The sequence below is a fragment of the Bombina bombina genome, chromosome 1, assembly GCF_027579735.1.
Source record: "Bombina bombina isolate aBomBom1 chromosome 1, aBomBom1.pri, whole genome shotgun sequence".
NCBI lineage: Eukaryota > Metazoa > Chordata > Amphibia > Anura > Bombinatoridae > Bombina > Bombina bombina.
This window is the reverse complement of record NC_069499.1, coordinates 290,176,244-290,195,065: the sequence shown is the minus strand read 5'-3', so window position 1 is coordinate 290,195,065 and position 18,822 is coordinate 290,176,244. Positions and strand designations below refer to the sequence as shown.

Sequence of the window (18,822 nt, the reverse complement as noted above, 5' to 3'; positions counted from 1 at the left end):
GATGGTACCCGTAGTTGGCATAGAAGGGGCTTAATCCAGTAGATGAGTGTCTTTGGTTATTGTATGCATATTCAGCCAGAGGTAAATGTTCTACCCAATCATCCTGTAGGTGGGATGAATAGCAGCAGAGCTATTGCTCGAGGGTCTGGTTGGTCCGTTCGGTTTGTCCGTTAGTTTGGGGATGGTAAGCAGAAGACAGATAACGAGTAAAATGAAGACTGTGACAGAACTGGGTCCAAAATCAGGATAGAGAACCTCTATCAGAGACGATAGACCTTGGAAATCCATGTAGACAGAACACATGCTGAATGAATAGTTTTGCAGTGCGCTGAGCAGTAGGTAATCCTGCAACAGGAATGCAATGTTCCATTTTTGTACAGCGGTCAACTACAACCATAATAGTCTTGCATCCATAGGACAGGGGTAATGCAACTATAAAGTCCATACTAATATCTCGCCAGGGATGGGTTGTAGGTTTTAAGGTAGAATGTTTATTTTGGGCACAAACTGTACTAGTGATGATGAAAGATCGAACATTAGAGGATAGGGAATGCCACCAAAACTGACGTTGAATAAGTTCAATGGTGTTGTGAATCCCTCTATGACTGAACATAGGATTATCATCATGATGTTGCATGATGGGTATATGAGGGCTAGCAGGGAAATATATACAATTTTGGTCATAATGAAGACCATGATTAAGAGGTAAATGAGCTGCTTCACTGTCTTGTCGGATCTCCTTGATGAGAAACCGACGGGAGGCCATAAAATATCTCTTGATTATTAGATATAGGGTTAGCTCCAGAGGCATACATACACATGTTAAAGCGTCTGCCTTTCCCGTTTTTTGATCCGGATTGATAGGTGATTTGTAAATCCAAACGGGAAAAGAAGAGGGCCGATCTTGCTTGATAAGTTTTCAACCGTTTGGCACTGCATAGATACTGTCAGCGTGCTAGGAATCAGACTGAGACGAGAAGTGCAAAAATAATCACACGTTTATTAATAGCAAAAAATAATAAAAGTCCACAAGTCAAATAACAAGCCAGGAGTCAACGCCAGAGCTGGTAGTCAGACGAGCCTAGTAAGGAGCCAAAGCGAATAGTCAGACGAGCCGGAATCAGGAACAAGGAGAACAGCAGAGTCAGGAACAAGCCAGGGATCAGGAACCAGGAGGGACGTCAGACAGCCAGGTAATACACAGGAACTCACAAACAGGTCTGAGACAACGCAAGGGCAAAGCATACTGAACAGAGGCCCTTTAAATAATAAGTGATGACATCACAATTCTGAAACTGCAACCTGTCTCACATGGATGATGTACACCAGTCTGGCCATAAAAGGGCATGCAGGAAATGAGCAGCATCACACACTATGTACCAGAGTCAGCAAGAAAGGTGAGTAAAATGGCTACCAGCAGCACATGGCAAACAAAGCAGGGAAAAAAAACCTAACAGTACCCTCCCCACAACAACTTGCTTCAGATAGACAAGTTAAATTCTTATGGTCAGTAAGAATGAGCACTGGTACGCTAGTACCCTCGGGAAGATGCCTCCATTCCTTGAGTGCCAAAATTATGGCCAGTAATTCCCTGTCGCCAATTTCATAATTGCACTCCGCTGGAGACAATTTCTTAGAGAAGAAACCGCACGGATGCAAGGAACCGTCAGGTGTAGGACGTCCATATGGAGCTTGTGGCCCCTGTTACGGCGCAAGCCTTCTCTGAGGCCGCAGACAGAAGTCAACCCGATCGAATATGATCAGGCTGATTGACACCCCCTGCTAGCGGCCAATTGGCCGCGAATCTGTAGGGGGCGGCATTGCACAAGCAGTTCACAAGAACTGCTGGTGCAATGATAAATGCCTACAATGTATGCTGTCTGCATTTATCGATGTGCAGCGGACATGATACGCTACATTGTATCATGTCCGCTCGCACTATGATAAATCTACCCCTTACTTTCAACTTGTAACATGAGCACTCCTTCCAACGAGCGCAAACAGCTGCGATACATCCGCTATTGCTCAAGCGCAACTGTTAGCACGCCACTCATAATGTGGCCCTATATTGTTTATTTAGAAATATAAATTGTATATCTGAACAATTCTCACCATTGGAGAAACACTAAAATATTTGAAAATATGCATACATATTATAATTGATATCCTCAACTTATATATAGTTTATTTATTTATTTTGGCCCATGATTTTGTCAGTAGGGCTGGTCTATACAATCCATCTATTTCCATACTTTCCTCCATTAGGGTTTAATGTACATGGTGGAATGTATGGGCTGTTATTAAAAATAAACAGTATTAGATATGTATGTAAAATATGCACTGAATTTTGGAAACGTGTATATGATATATAAAATGTATAAAACACAAAATGATGTCCAAATGAACAGGTTAACTTTTTCACTCTTAGGGGTCTATTTAACAAGGGTTGAATGGCCCCTGTTCCCGTTGTTTCTGCGCGAACCTTCAGGCTCCCCGGAAACAGGAGTTAAGAAGCAGCGGTCTTGACCGCTGCTCCTAAACTCATACGCCGCCTCTGTGGCGGCGTATAGCAATCCGCCCGACCATAAACAATCGGGCTGATTGACACCCCCTGCTAGCGGCCGATTGGCCACGAATCTGCAGGGGGCGGTATTGAACCAGCAGTTCACAAGATGTGCAGCGGACATGGTTCGCTATAGCGGATCATGTCTGTCCACACATATATAAATAGACCCCATTTTCTGTGCAATATCATTGTGGTATTTTGTACCTTTAGGTAATAGTAAATAAGACAGCCACCATCTTACCATTAAGTATGCATTCCAAGACAACATTCTCTCCGGCTGCTTGTAATATAGCCTTGGAAACACCTATATATAACAACACAAGAAAGGTTGGATTTATTATTGCACTGCGCCCATTTAGTAGTAAACGTGTTGCTCCCCATGAAATATAAATACTCTTAGCAGAAGTAATAACAAAATGCAATGGGTTATGATGCACTATCATATAGTATTAAATTACAGATTTTACATTTCTACAGTAATATTATTTTTGCATCTGGTTTGGAAGCTTTTCTCTGTATTTGCTTAATGATCTCTTTACAAAATGACATTCAGTTTGTGCAGCTCACAAAAGACACCAAAATAGATATTTAAATGCAACATATACCAAGTAGAAGAGGATGAGGAAAAGTCCAAAACCCTTTTCTAAAAATTGTTTTCTCATGGATTGAAATACTGTAATCTAAGTCCCTCATAACAAAGTAATACAACAAAAATCCTGTAGTGGCTATTCAAATTCAGTATTGCTAAACATTAAAAAGATATATCTGTATCATCATGTGTGGAGACATCCTCTTGTCTAAACTGGAAAACGATTCTGTGTGCTCAATCAGATTTGATATTTTCTAAATCCATATATCAAATGTATTTATTTCTAGGTTTGGGTAAGCAAATATGTCTCACTTATCTTTCTTAAAAATAGTACATTTGAACTTTGTTTAAAGAGATGATAGTAATATAATTTCCAAAATGTTTTAAATGGTCCTATAGTTGACAAAAAAAATCCAGTGTAAGGCCACATTTAAAAAGGTTGGGGACATTGTTGTGTTAAAGGTTACAAAGCCTGAGGCATGAGGGATAAAGGTAAACAGAGTTTGAAAAACATAATTTATGTAAAACTGATAAATTAATTTCTTTCATGGTGGCGAGGGTCCACGAGCTGTTACGTATGGGATATACATTCCTACCAGGAGAAGGAAAAGTTTCCCAAATCTTAAATAAGATGAGCTTAAAATATAGAAATAAGAGGAAATAAGATGTGCTTAAAATAAATAACTCTTAAATGGGTGGGCCCTCGTGGACGCTCATCACCATGAAATAAATTAATTTATCAGGTAAGTTTTACATAAATTATGTTTTCTTTCATATAGGTGATGAGAGTCCACAAACTGTTACATATGGGATATAATATACTCAAGATGTGGAAGTCCACGAGCAACAGGAAAGGGAGGGATAAAATAAAAAACAGCCTTTTTTACGCTGAGAAAATAAATCCAAAACCCAAAATAATATCTTTTATGACAAAAACTCAAATATAGGCACCATTATCAAACTGATACAACTGCCTGAAGGACCTTTCTACCAAAAGCTTCTTCTGATGAGGCAAAAACAACAAAATGGTAAAATTTAGTAAAGGTATGCAGAGAAGACCAAGTGGCCACTTTGAAAATTTGATCAATTGAAGCCTCATTCTTAAAAGCCCAAGATGTGGCAATCGATCTAAAAGAATGAGCTGTAATTCTCTGAGGCGGAGACTGACCCGCCTCCAAATAAAGCTTATGAATCAAAAGTTTTAACCAAGAGGCTAAAGAAATAGCAGAGGCCCTCTGACCTTTTCTTAGAACCAGAAAAAATAACAAACAGACTAGGAGGCCCATTTATCAAGCTCTGAATAGAGCTTGAAGGCCCGTGTTTCTGGCGAGCCTTCAGATTCGCCAGAAACACAAGTTATGGAGCAGCGGTCTGAAGACCGCTGCTCCATAACCCTGTCCGCCTGCTCTGAGCAAGCGGACAGAGATCGCCACAAATCAACCCGATCGAGTACGATCGGGTTGATTGACACCCCCCTGCTGGCGAACGATTGGCCGTGAATCTGCAGGGGGCGGCGTTGCACCAGCAGCTCATAAGAGCTGCTGGTGCAATGCTTAATACAGAGAACGAATTGCTCTCCACATTTAGCGAGGTCTGGCGGACCTGATTCGCACTGTCGAATCAGTTCCGCCAGACCTTTGATAAATAGGCCCCTAGAAGTCTGAAATCTTTATTAGCGTCCACATTATATTTTAGTGTTCTAACAACATCTAAAGAATGCAAGGTTCTTTCTGAAGCATTTTTTGGATTAGGACACAAGGAAGGAACAATAATTCCCCTATTTATGTTGTTAGAATTAACAACCTTAGGTAAAAATTTGAATGATGTCTGCAAAACAGCTTTTTCTTGATGGAAAATCAGATAAGAGACTCACAAGAGAGAGCAGACAATTCAGAAACTCTTCTAGCAGAAGAGATAGCCAAAAGAAAAAACACATTTCAAGAAAGTAGTTTAATGTTCAAAGAATGCAAATGCTCAAAAGGAGGAGCCTGCAAAATCCTTAATTAGACTCTAGGGAGGGGAAATTGGTTTAATAACAGGTTTAATTGGAATTAAAGCCTGAACAAAACAATGAATATCTAGAAGATGAGCAGAGATTTGTCCTTTCAAAGTACTGGCAGACAAACCTTTATCCAAACCATCCTGAAGAAACTAAAGGATCCTAGGAATTCTAAAAGAATGCCAAGAGTAATCATGTGTCAAGGTATCAGGTATAATCCAGATATTTTATATTACCACTCAGTCTCACTCCAACAGGCGGGTTCAGTACATTGATAAATTGAACCCTGTTATGCTCATAGAACTGAGGGTTAACACTAATGGATACAACTCCACACAGAGCCATTACCACAGATTAATACAGGAGGACCAATAATAAACAATACTTAGAGTAATTTTGGCCAGAGAACAAAGGCAGGAAACATTTAGAAGCATGCAGAGTAGGCAGGAGGTTATAGTAGTAAACTTCAAGCAGGTACAAATTAGGTTAAGCAAGCAGGTTGTAGCTCAGGTTAGTTAGCAAGTTTATAAGCTAAATTAATAAAGTCAGTGTAACAGTATGCTTTTCGCATGTAGGTTGTAGCTCAGGTTTTAGTTAGTAAACATATAAGCTGAAGTAATAAAGTCAGTGTAAGAGTATACTTCTATGTGCTATTGTCCAATCACTGATAGCAGGATACACAACTAATAATACATGGAATGTTCCAATCCAGAACTTAATAACGGTACCTAAATTTCCTTATGACGAAGTCATGAGTCCCTTAGAGAGTGAACAGACTTCCGATGCTGAGGATGGAGGCACACTGAGGTAGATCCTGGTGTAGAGAAAAAGTTACCTTTAAATCTAGCTGCAGCACAACTCGGTCTGGCCCGACCGTCTGGAAGCTGTGCTGTGTTGCGGCTCACGTGTGACACAAGCCGTTGCCTGAGAGTCCCTGGAGGGGACTATACACACAGCCTTATACACAATCTTATACACACAGCCTGAGATGATTGCACTGGAACATGCTGCTGATTTGCGGCAGTGGATTGCCAAATGAATTCAACATAGGGGAATATCCGATACTTCAGACTGACTGAAGAGAGGATGAGAGAGAGGTATTAATATTCTTTATACTACAAAAAAAATAAAAAGGAAGTTAGCTATATTATGTTGTGTATTTATTTCATTTTATCTCTATATCTATAAGTGCAACAATTTTGGGGCAAAACTTTTCAACAAATTTGGAGAAATAATATTGTCCCCTTGCTTTGTAATGAGAAACAAATTTGTAACATAATCCATGAGTAGTAATGTATTTTTTATTTTTATCCCTATATCTACTACTGCACCAAATGTGGAGCAATAATATTGTTTGATTTAGAAAGGGTATACAATTTTAATAGAGTTTCTAATTTACTTTTATTATGTAATATGCTTCATTCTCTTGCAGCATTGAACATAAGCTTTCTGTGTTTTTGAGACTCCCATTGATTTCTATGGCATCCGCGGCCACAAGGATGGCGGATTGAAAACTAGGTACGCTGCATCAGAATAGACATGAGCATACCTGTTAAATGTTTGATAGATTTGGAAAAGGGTTGAATCTGAATTCGAAACATCTGTAATGACGCAAGTATCAATCTGTGTCGGATTGAGATCGCGGGAGTGTATATTACGTCACAAATTTCAACATTTGACAATCTTGGTGCTTTGATAACTACGGCGGATCAATCTTGCGACAAATACGACATGGGATTCAAGCGTATTTTTAGTTGACGCTTTGATAAATACGCCCCTATATCAACATTCCATTATTTAAGCCATAAAGCTCTTCTGGTAAGAATAACTCAAGACATAGTTTTAATGTTCATTTTCATGATATCAAATACTGCATCGCAAATACAATTATTTGCATGTTGAAGTAAAAGAAGAATGTTGGAACATTCAGGATCTGAAGATAACGGCTGTGCAAGGCTAGATAACCAAAAGGTTGATGCCGCAGCTACATCAGCATTAGAAATAGCTTGTCGAAGAATGTAATCAGTATGTAATTATGCCCTTCTAAGATAACGCTCAAGTTTCCTATCTAAAAGAAGTACTGTCTTCCAAAGGAATAGTAGTACGTTTGGCAAGAGTGGAAATGGCCCCATCAACTTTGGGGACTGTTTCCCAAAGCTCTGAATTAGCAATAGGTAAAGGATATAATCTTTTAAACCTAAAAGAAGGGTTAAAAGAAGTACCCGGTTTACACCATTCTTTAGCAACTATATCAGAGACAGCATAGCATCAGGAATAGGAAAAAACTCAGCGAGATTGACAACAGTTTTATACACTGAATTTAAATGATTACAGGGTTTATCATCAGAAGGATTACTTTCTTCAATCCCTAAAGTGAATAAAACTTAATTTAAAAGAGAACCAATATGTTCAATTTTAAATAAAAAGGAAGATTTATCAATCTCTGTGTCTGATGTAAGATCATCAGAAACAGAGGAATCCCCATCATTGGAAGATATTTCAGTATTCTGTCAGTCAGCACATAAATTACTAAAAGCAGGTAAAACATTTGCTGACCTTTTAAATTTATTTGAAGAAGGTATAGCAGTCAGGGCCCTCTCAGTGGCGGCAGCAATAAAATCTTTCATTGCTGTGGGTACGCCTTCTGCATTAGACTGAGAGGGAAAAGCACTAGATGCATTTGTACACAAGGAACATTGAGGCCTATTTTACAAATGTCTGTCGGACCTGATCCGACAGTGCGGATCAGGTCTGCAAGACCTTGCTGAATGCGGAGAGCAATACGCTCTCCGTATTCAGCATTGCACCAGCAGCTCACAAGAGCTGCTGGTACAACGCCGCCCCCTGCAGACTTGTGGCCAATGGGCCGCCAGCAGGGTGGTGTCAATCAACCCGATCGTACTAGATCAGGTTGAATTGTGGCGATTTCTGTCTGCCTGCTCAGAGCAGGTGGACAGGGTTATGGAGCAGCAGTCTTTAGACTGCTGCTCCATAACTTGCGTTTCTGGCGAGTCTGAAGACTCACCAGAAACACGGGCCCTCAATCTCCATTCGGAGCTTGATAGATAGGACCCCATTGTCAGAATGTGATAAAAAAATCAAAACATAAATGAGCTGAAGAAACTACTTCAGTTTTTTTTCCAATAAGCACACTTAGCTTTGGTAGAAACGTGTTCAGGCAGCTTAATTCCTATGGTAACTTCAGGGATGGGTTTAGGCTGATCCATTATGGCAAACAAAAAAGCAAAAAAAAAATTTTTAGCAAGCTTTTGAGGAAATTGGAAAAAATTGCCTATAAAAAGAATGCAAAAAAAATAAAAGACTAAAATTACAAAAAAAGATCAAAAAAGAAAATCTAGAGTATATAATGGTCTAACAACTTTAGTGCAAAAGTTGGTATGGAATTAAGAGAGTTAAAAATATTAAACATTGATTAAATCCTAAAAACAAAAAATGATGCAAACATAGCGCTATGATGAAATAATATATTTAAATGAGTATATATATATATATTTATATATACATAGGAAAAACTTAACCAAAAGTGCCCAATCCATATCTGAGAGTGTCTTAGAAAAAGAAATATACTTACCTCAAGACATCCATCCATTCATAGCAGAAAGCCAAACCAGTACTGAAACATATCAGCAGTGGTAATGGAATAGGGGTATAAAGTTGATCTGTAAAGGGAGACAGAAGATGAATCCCTGCGACTGAATGTACAGAGAGCCCATGGAAAGATTTACCATGAGGTGATAACATGGTGACATGAGGCAGTACTCCCTTTACTTCCCTCTGACAAACACTGTACTCTGAGGGGAACCGGGGTTCAATATGCTCAGAAGTGCCTTTTACTGAAGAAAACAAGCACATTATGCTTCAACCACCTCCTAAGGAGGCAAAGTTTTAAACTGAGGTATAAGTGAAGTGGGAGGGGTATTTAAAGGCTTTTGAGGTTTGGGAAACTTTGCCTCCTCTTGGTAGGTATGTATATCCCATATGTCAGGGCTCATGGATTCTTGCCACCTATATGAAAGAAATATCCTTCACTTTGTCAACACGATACTTGCAATACTGGCAAATGAACAAGATGTGGATATTATTAGACCATTAACTGAATTTAAAAAAATACATCATGCAGCTTATTGCCACTTAAAAGTACATTAATACATATATTAATACATGTTCATTGCACGTGTCATTCAACATGTTTAATGCTGAACTTTCATATGCATGATATTAATTGTTTGAGCACAGTCTCCCTGTAACAACTGGTAATACTTCTATTATGTAATAGACATGTGCCTGGACAAAACATTTGTTTTAGACAAATTGTTTGTCACTTCATTTATTTTTTATTTCATTACACCCAAGTTTAGTTCATGAGGTTGTTCAGTTCTGCCAAATTTTGACAATATTATGGGGCATATTTATCAAGCTCCGTATGGAACTTGATGCCCTGTGTTTCTGGCGAGCCTTCAGGCTCGCCGGAAACACAGGTTATGAAGACCGCTGCTCTATAACCTGTCTGCCTGCTCTGAAGCGGCGGACAGACATCGCCAGAAATCAACCCGATCGAATATGATCGGGTTGATTGACACCCCCTGCTAACGGCCGATTGGCCGCAAATCTGCAGGGGGCGGCATTGCACCAACAGTTCACAAGAACTGCTGGTGCAATGATAAATGCAGAGAGCGTATGCTGTCAGCATTTATCGTTGTGCAGCAGACATGATCCTCATTATCAATGAAAATTCGGCCCCCAGGTGTTTATGAATGGTAGCTTAATGGTATCTTAAACTTAAATAAAGTTAAAGTAGTTAGAAGCCAGCAGCAGCACAAAAATATCTTTTTTAAATATATTATTTTAGGATTGTCAAGAACAAAAGTTTACAGAATATTACTGAATAGTGTAAAACTGTATATCTGAAGTCTTTCCCACCTGCAGTAAGCTCAACACTTGTGTTGTATGCATTTGTTTGCTCGTTTATTTGTTCGGGGGGCTCATATACTTACACATTAGCACTGGAAATTCAGGTTTAATTCTCTTACCTTGCTGCAGAGTAAAGTCCCCATTTGATGAATTAACAATAACATCGCTATCTTCTTTGGTTATGTCTCCAGTTTTCACTTGAAAGGTAACTGACCCAATTTTCATTTCATGCACTCCTAGAGCTGTTGTTGTAACTATTCCAAAAAAAGCTGCAAGAAAGAGTGGATATTTGTCATTGAAGCAGGAGAATGTTTCGGGTTCTCTTATTATAATTGCATTTTATTGGGGGGGGGGGCGATAATGATAGTATGCAAAATGTATTTGGAGGACAAAATTTATGCTTACCTAATAATTAAATTTCTTTCATGAAGGTGAGCGTCCACAAGCCATCACATGTGGGATTAAAGTCCAACAGGAGGAGTCATACATATGGCCAAGAGAAAGGAAAAATTAAGAAAGTAGGAAAGGAAAAGCAGGGTAAGAGAAGTGCGACCTGGTATTGCAACAAACTGTTATGGAAATATAAGGGTGGGTTTCATGGACTCTCATAAAATAAAGACATTTATCAGGTAAGCATAAATTTTGGTGCAAGTTCACAAGCCATTACATGTGGGATTATTTACCAAAGCCAGTGGCGTCAAAAGGGGGGTTCGGGGGTTGCGGACCGCACCAGGGTGACACCCTCCAGGGGGTGACACCCTCCAGGGGGTGACACCAGATGTCCTAAAAAATTTGTAGAAAAAAACTGTCCGTGTTTTTTTTTTTAAACAGACAACTGTTTATTCAATGGTTCCTGCAGTCAGGGCCGGCTAGCGCTTGTTCTCAAGAGAGCACACATTCGTTTAAAAATATGCACAGAACAAAACTGCATCAGCGCTATTTATTTACAGTCAAAAAGTTAGGAGGACATTATTTGCAGATACACCCTGACTGTGTGCCTCCTCTCAACCTAGCAGGCTTAGCGAAAGCAAAACCACTCCCACAGCTGCTGCTGCATGCTGCATTATAATAATAATATTATTGTTATTACTTTGTATCGTTTAAAAAAAAACATTTAAAAATGATGTGACTCATGAATTACTTTGCCTGCTCCCACCCTCCATTCTCCCTCCCCCTCCCTCTGGGCTAGTCACATTCTGTATTGTCCCAGCCAGCGCAAGGAACATGATGATGAGAGAGGAAGGGGCGGTAGGAGAGAGAGGCAGATTTCAGGCAGAGAGCGGGAAGTGCAGTGCAGGAAAAAGACTGTGGTGAGCTGAGTGTGAAGTTAACAAGATCAGTTTCTGGTACTTTTTAAATAATTATCTAATTTCTCACTTATATATTTAAAGTCACAGATAAATGTAATCTGAGTTTTATAACTGATATTGAAGTGACTCACTAAGGCATGTTAGAACCTGTCAGAAAGTTCAGTTGCCGTTCCGGCTAACATAAGTGGTGAAATAAGGGCTGGGTGCTGGGCACATAAGAAACAGTTGCTCCCCAGTCCGTTGCTTTACATGTGACACTATAAGATAACTGTTTATTTTGTTACTAGTCCTAAAGCCGTTCACACGGGCCATTTTTTTGCAGTACAGCGGTCCCACCCCTTGCACTCTCTCCCCCATCTCTTTTGCGCTCTCTCTCCCCCTCTCTTTTGAGCTCTCTCTCTCCCCCATCTCTTTTGCGCTCTCTCTCCCCCCTCTCTTTTGAGCTCTCTCTCTCCTCCATCTCTTTTGCGCTCACTCTCCCCCTCCCTTTTAAGCTCTCTCTCTCCCCCCCTCTCCTCTCTCTCTCCCCTCCTCTCTCTCTCCCCTCCTCTCTCTCTCCCCTCCTCTCTCTCTCTCTCTCTCTCTCTCCCCCTCTCTCTCTACCCTCTCTCTCTCTCTCCCCCCTCTCTTTAGTGCTCTCTCTCCCCCTCTTTTGCTCTCTCTCTCCCCCCTCTCTTTTGCGCTCTCTCCCCTCTCTTTTGCGCTCTCTCTCCCCCTCTCTTTTGTGCTCTCTCCCCCCTCTCTTTTGCTCTCTCTCCCCCCTCTCTTTTGCTCTCTCCCCCCTTCTCTTTTGTGCTCTCTCTCTCTCCCCCCTCTCTTTTGCGCTCTCTCTCTCCCCCTCTCTTTTGTGCTCTCTCTCTCCACCTCTATTTTGCACTCTCTCCCCCCTCTCTTCATGCTCTCTCCCCCCTCTCTTTTGCTCTCTCTCTCTCCCCCATCTCTTTTGCGCTCTCTCTCCCCCTCTCTTTTGAGCTCTCACTCCCCCCTCTCTCTCTCCCCCCTCTCTCTTTCCCTCCCCTCTCTCTCTCCCACCCTCCTCTCTCTCTCTCTCCCTCCCCTCTCTCTCTCCCCCCCCTCCTCTCTCTCCCTCCCCCTCTCTGTCCCCCCTCCTCTCTCTCTCCACCCTCCTCTCTCTCTCTCTCTCTCTCTCCCCCCCTCCTCTCTCTCTCCACCCTCCTCTCTCTCTCTCTCTCTCCCCCCCTCCTCTCTCTCTCCCCCCTCCTCTCTCTCCCCCCTCCTCTCTCTCTCTCCCCCATCCTCTCTCCCCCCCCCCTCCTCTCTCTCCCCCCCCTCCTCTCTCTCCCTCTCTCCCCCCCTCCTCTCTCTCTCTCCCCCCTCCTCTCTCTCCCCCCTCCTCTCTCTCTCCCCCCTCCTCTCTCTCTCTCTCCCCCCCCTCCTCTTTCTCTGTCCCCCCTCTCTCCCCCCTCTCCCCCCCCCTTTCTCTCCCCCTACTCTCTCTCCCCCCTCTCCTCTCTCTCTCTCTCTCTCTCCTCTCTCCCCCCTGTCTTTTGTGCTCTCTCTCTCTCCCCCTCTTTTGCTCTCTCTCTCTCTCCCCCCTCTTTTGTGCTCTCTCTCTCCCCTCTCTTTTGCGCTCTCTCCCCCTCTCTTTTGCGCTCTCTCCCCCTCTCTCTCTCTCCCCCCTCTCTTTTGTGCTCTCTCTCTCTCCCCTCTTTTGCTCTCTCTCTCCCCCCTCTCTTCGCGCTCTCTCCCCCCTCTCTTTTGCTCTCTCTCTCTCCCCCATCTCTTTAGCGCTCTCTATCACCCTCTCTTTTGAGCTCTCTCTCTCCCCCATCTCTTTTGTGCTCTCTCTCCCCCTCTCTTTTGTGCTCTCTCTCTCCCCCCTCTTTTGTTCTCTCTCTCTCTCTCCCCCCTCTCTTTTGCGCTCTCTCTCTCCCCCTCTCTTTTGCGCTCTCTCCCCCCTCTTTCTCTGTCCCCCCTCTCTCCCCCCTCTCCCCCCCCTTTATCTCCCCCTACTCTCTCTCCCCCCTCTCCTCTCTCTCTCCTCTCTCCCCCCTGTCTTTTGTGCTCTCTCTCTCTCCCCCTCTTTTGCTCTCTCTCTCTCTCTCCCCTCTTTTGTGCTCTCTCTCTCCCCTCTCTTTTGCGCTCTCTCCCCCTCTCTTTTGCGCTCTCTCCCCCTCTCTCTCTCTCCCCCCTCTCTTTTGTGCTCTCTCTCTCTCCCCCCTCTTTTGCTCTCTCTCTCCCCCCTCTCTTCTCGCTCTCTCCCCCCTCTCTTTTGCTCTCTCTCTCTCCCCCATCTCTTTTGCGCTCTCTATCCCCCTCTCTTTTGAGCTCTCTCTCTCCTCCATCTCTTTTGTGCTCTCTCTCTCCCCCCCTCTCTCTCCCCCCCCTCTCTCTCCCCCTATCCTCTCTCTCTCTCCCCTCCTCTCTCTATCTCCCCCTCTCTCCCCCCCTCTCTCTCTCCCTCTCCTCTCTCTCTCTCCCCTCCCCTCTCTCCCCTCCTCTCTCTCCCCTCCTCTCTCTCTCCCCTCCTCTCTCTCTATCTCTCCCCCCTCTCTATCTCTCTACCCTCTCTATCTCCCGACCTCGCCTGGCCACGCCCCTTCATGCGTGACCACGCCCCTTCACGACCATTCCCGCCGACCACGCCCCCTCACATGGGCCACGCCCACTTCTGCTGCAGGCGGCAGATCAGCTAGGTAGGGAGCAGGACTCAAAGGCCAGGTGTGTTTGTCCTTGTGCTGTCTCTACTTCGCATGACAGCTTCGGACAACACACACTTGGCCTTTTATATAATAGGATTATTCCTGTGTGTGACTTGTTTTAGGGTGGTATAACCCCCATCCTGGCTGAACTGATTGAGAAAGTGCATTAGTAGCATCAAGACAGAAATGACAATGCAGCTACTGGTGAGAATCTAGAAGTAGCTGTAATATTGCATAGAATGAAATTAGGGCTTGGAGTGGCTGAAGTGATCTACATAGGGGAAAATCATGGCAGAGAGGAGTAGCTAGGATTGCAGAGGTAAAATTAAGCACTGAAAGTTCAAGTTTATTTAGAACTGTTTCTTTTTTAGTAATAATCTGTCAGTTGTTGTAGGTTTAATGGAGAACTGATCCTAAACTGTGACATAAATGTTTTGCTACATATTTTGTCAGCTTAACTCTTTGTTATTATATGATAAACTGGAGAAAGTTTTCTGACACTTGTATACTATGTCAAAAAAGCTGTAAAGATACTGCTACTTATTCTAACAGTTTTTAGTATTTAACCCTATGCAAGACATGGTTTTAATTGAATTAGATTTGTTAGACACAGGAATAATTTCATTTAGTTTAGAATAGTGTTTTTTGTTTACCTGCTTTAGGTCCAAATCTTCAATTGAGTGCAGTTACTTTACAAATGAAAGTTATTTTTATCTCATCCGTGTAGATGCTTCTCAGTTCCCATTGTTTGCTATGTTATGCAGATCCACCAGTTATTATAACAAAACAGCCAAGGATTTTATATGGTTAAAGAAATCTATATGTTCTATATTTATAGATAAGGCAGTTATCTATACCTTATTCCATAGCCTCTAGTTATCAAGCCGTCAACCGCAAATACGCTGGAATACTGCAGCGTATTTGTGGTGAGGCTGATTCGCCTTAGTTATCAACCCCTACTGCCCGGCAAAAGTAGAATATAGTGACGTAAGCTTCGATCCGCCGGACTCAGTCCGACACAGATCGATGGTTACGTCACTACAGATGTTCCGAACGCAAGTTCAGCACAATCTGACTACTTTTGGTAGTTATCAAACTACTACCAGGTACGCGCGCCACTATTCCGGGCCAGCATACCTGGATTTCAATCCGCCGCCCTGGAGGCGGCGGATCCCATAGGAATCAATGGGAGTCTGACCATAGCGAAAGCTCATGTTCGCTGCTGCCCGATATCCCATTGATTCCTATGGGAAACGTCTGCACCTAACACCCTAACATGTACCCCGAGTCTAAACACCCCTAATCTGCCCCCCCTACACCACCGCAACTAAATAAATTTATTACCCCCTAAACCGCCGCTCCCGGACCCCGCCGCCACCTACATTATACATATTAACCGCTAATCTGCCGCCCCCCTATACCGCCGCCACCTACATAAACTTATTAACCCCTATCCTGCGGATCCCGGACACCGCCGCAACTAAATAAATTGTTTAACCCCTAAACCGCCGCTCCCGGACCCCACCGCCAACTATATTAAACTTATTAACCCCTAAACCTAAGTCTAACACTAACACCCCCCTAACTTTAATATTATTTTAATAAATCTAAATAAAACTTACTATTATTAACTAAATTATTCCTATTTAAAACTAAATACTTACCTGTAAAATAAACCCTAATATAGCTACAATATAACTAATAATTACATTGTAGCTATTTTAGGATTTATTTTTATTTTACAGGCAACTTTGTATTTATTTTAACTAGGTACAATAGTTATTAAATAGTTATTAACTATTTAATAACTACCTAGCTAAAATAAGTACAACATTACCTGTAAAATAAATCCTAACCTAAGTTACAATTAAACCTAACACTACACTATCATTAAATTAATTAAATAAATTACCTACAATTACCTAAATTTAAATAAAATAAACTAAACTAAACTATAGTACAAAAACAAACAAACACTAAATTACAGAAAATAAAAAAGAATTACAAGAAGTTTAAACTAATTACACCTAATCTAAGCCCCCTAATAAAATAATAAAGCCCCCCAAAATAAAAAAATGCCCTACCCTATTCTAAATTACCAAGTAACCAGCTCTTTTACCAGCCCTTAAAAGGGCTTTTTGCGGGGCATTGCCCCAAAGTAATCAGCTCTTTTACCTGTGAAGAGAAATACAACCCCCCAACATTAAAACCCATCACCCACATACCCCTACTCTAACCCACCCAAACCCCCCTTAAAAAAACCTAACGCTAACCCCCTGAAGATCATCCTACCTTGAGCCATCTTCACCCAACCGGGCCAAAATCTTCATCCAAGGTGCGCAGAGGAGGTCCTTCATCCGGTAGAAGTCTTCATCCAGGTGGCGTCTTCAATCTTCATCCATCCGGAGCGGAGCCATCTTCAAAGGAGCCGACGCTGAGCCATCCTCTTCAACCGACGACTGAACGACGAATGAAGGTTCCTTTAAGGGACGTCATCCAAGATGGCGTCCCTTGAATTCCGATTGGCTGATAGGATTCTATCAGCCAATCGGAATTAAGGTAGGAAAAATCTGATTGGCTGATTCAATCAGCCAATCAGATTGAAGTTCAATCCGATTGGCTGATCCAATCAGCCAATCGGATTGAGCTTGCATTCTATTGGCTGTTCCGATCAGCCAATAGAATGCGAGCTCAATTGAACTTCAATCTGATTGGCTGATTGAATCAGCCAATCAGATTTTTCCTACCTTAATTCCGATTGGCTGATAGAATCCTATCAGCCAATCGGAATTCGAGGGACGCCATCTTGGATGACGTCCCTTAAAGGAACCTTCATTCGTCGTTCAGTCGTCGGTTGAAGAGGATGGCTCCGCATCGGCTCCTTTGAAGATGGCTCCGCTCCGGTCAGGATGGATGAAGATTGAAGACGCCGTCTGGATGAAGACTTCTACCGGATGAAGGACCTCCTCTGCGTACCTTGGATGAAGATTTCAGCCCGGTTGGGTGAAGACGGCTCAAGGTAGGATGATCTTCAGGGGGTTAGCGTTAGTTTTTTTTAAGGGGGGGTTTGGGTGGGTTAGAGTAGGGGTATGTGGGTGGTGGGTTTTAATGTTGAGGGGGTTGTATTTCTTTTTACAGGTAAAAGAGCTGATTACTTTGGGGCAATGCCCCGCAAAAAGTCCTTTTAAGGGCTGGTAAAAGAGCTGGTTACTTGGTAATTTAGAATAGGGTAGGGCATTTTTTTTATTTTGGGGGGCTTTATTATTTTATTAGGGGGTTTAGATTAGGTGTAATTAGTTTAAACTTCTTGTAATTCTTTTTTATTTTATTTAATTTTAGGTAATTGTAGGTAATTTATTTAATTTATTTAATGATAGTGTAGTGTTAGGTTTAATTGTAACTTAGGTTAGGATTTATTTTACAGGTAATGTTGTACTTATTTTAGCTAAGTAGTTATTAAATAGTTAATAACTATTTAATAACTATTGTACCTAGTTAAAATAAATACAAAGTTGCCTGTAAAATAAAAATACATCCTAAAATAGCTACAATGTAATTATTAGTTATATTGTAGCTATATTAGGGTTTATTTTACAGGTAAGTATTTAGTTTTAAATAGGAATAATTTAGTTAATAATAGTAAGTTTTATTTAGATTTATTAAAATAATATTAAAGTTAGGGGGGTGTTAGTGTAAGTGTTAGACTTAGGTTTAGGGGTTAATAAGTTTAATATAGGTGGCGGCGGTGTAGTGGGGGGCAGGATAGGGGTTAATAACTTTAATAAAGGTGGCGGTGGGCTCCTGGAGCGGCGGTTTAGGGGTTAAACAATTTATTTATTTGCGTCGGGGTCCGTACTTGGTGCGCGGCTTCTTGACAGCTTTTTTGATAACTTTGGCGAACGTATTCAGGTCCGCGGCGGCGATGGTAGGCGAGCGTATTGGGCCGGCGAATGCAGGTAAGTAGACGGCTTCATAACTAGAGGCCCATGCCTCTGTTTATAGCTTGCAATGGTAAAACACTCCCTCTCCCATATGTACCTCCAATAAGGACAACTGTGTAGGAATCTGAGCCATGACAGTTACAGAAATAGGACTCATGTTGTGTTAGATCTTGCCACGCATATCCTGTTCTTTTAGAATGCAGTGTCCCTTCACAACAATTGTCCTTTAATGCTGCAGCAGATTCAAACCAAAAAAATCAAGGAAGGGATTTATTAGTCTTTGGAATATTTACGTACTGGGGTGGGTTGACACCATGAGTTACCGCACCAGGTGACACCAAGCCTAGTGATGACGCCACTGACCCAAGCTGTGAAGTTCATGAGACCACCATGAAATAAGGTGGGAACAGTTAAGGCTGGTAGAGATATTAAAAATGTATTGCTCCTTTCAGAACTTTCCTGCCAAAAGCAGATTTAGAGGAGACAAACATGTCAAAATGGTAGATTTTGGTAAAAGTATGTAATGATAATCAAGTAGCTGCCTTGCAAATCTGTTCAATAGAAGCTTAATTTCTTAAAGCCCAAGAGGTGGAGACTGCTCTGGTAGAATGTGCAGTTATTCGTTCTAGGATGATTTCCCCACTACTAGGTATGCAAAGCTTTAAGACAAGCTGCCAAAGTGTTTGCAGTACTTTTCTTGAGAAAAGGATGAATAAGGAATAAACATTTCTGAATTATTTAGTGGATTGAAGATACAATTTCAAGGCCCTTACTACATTCAAATTATGAAGTAATCTCTCTTTTTTTGGTGCTGGACACAAT

The 18,822-nt window shown here is 41.9% G+C and overlaps 1 protein-coding gene across 1 annotated transcript in view; it reads right to left on the bottom strand.

Moving 5' to 3' along the window:
- Positions 1–18,822, bottom strand: part of LOC128645216 (protein mono-ADP-ribosyltransferase PARP14-like) — a 279,860-nt gene that overhangs the window by 138,471 nt on the left and 122,567 nt on the right. Inside the window, exons 11-12 of the mRNA XM_053698040.1 lie at positions 10,206–10,355; positions 2,808–2,870 (exon numbers count right to left, since the gene is read on the bottom strand). Coding sequence (XP_053554015.1) covers positions 2,808–2,870; positions 10,206–10,355 — 213 coding nt within the window. The remainder of the gene's footprint in view (positions 1–2,807; positions 2,871–10,205; positions 10,356–18,822) is intronic.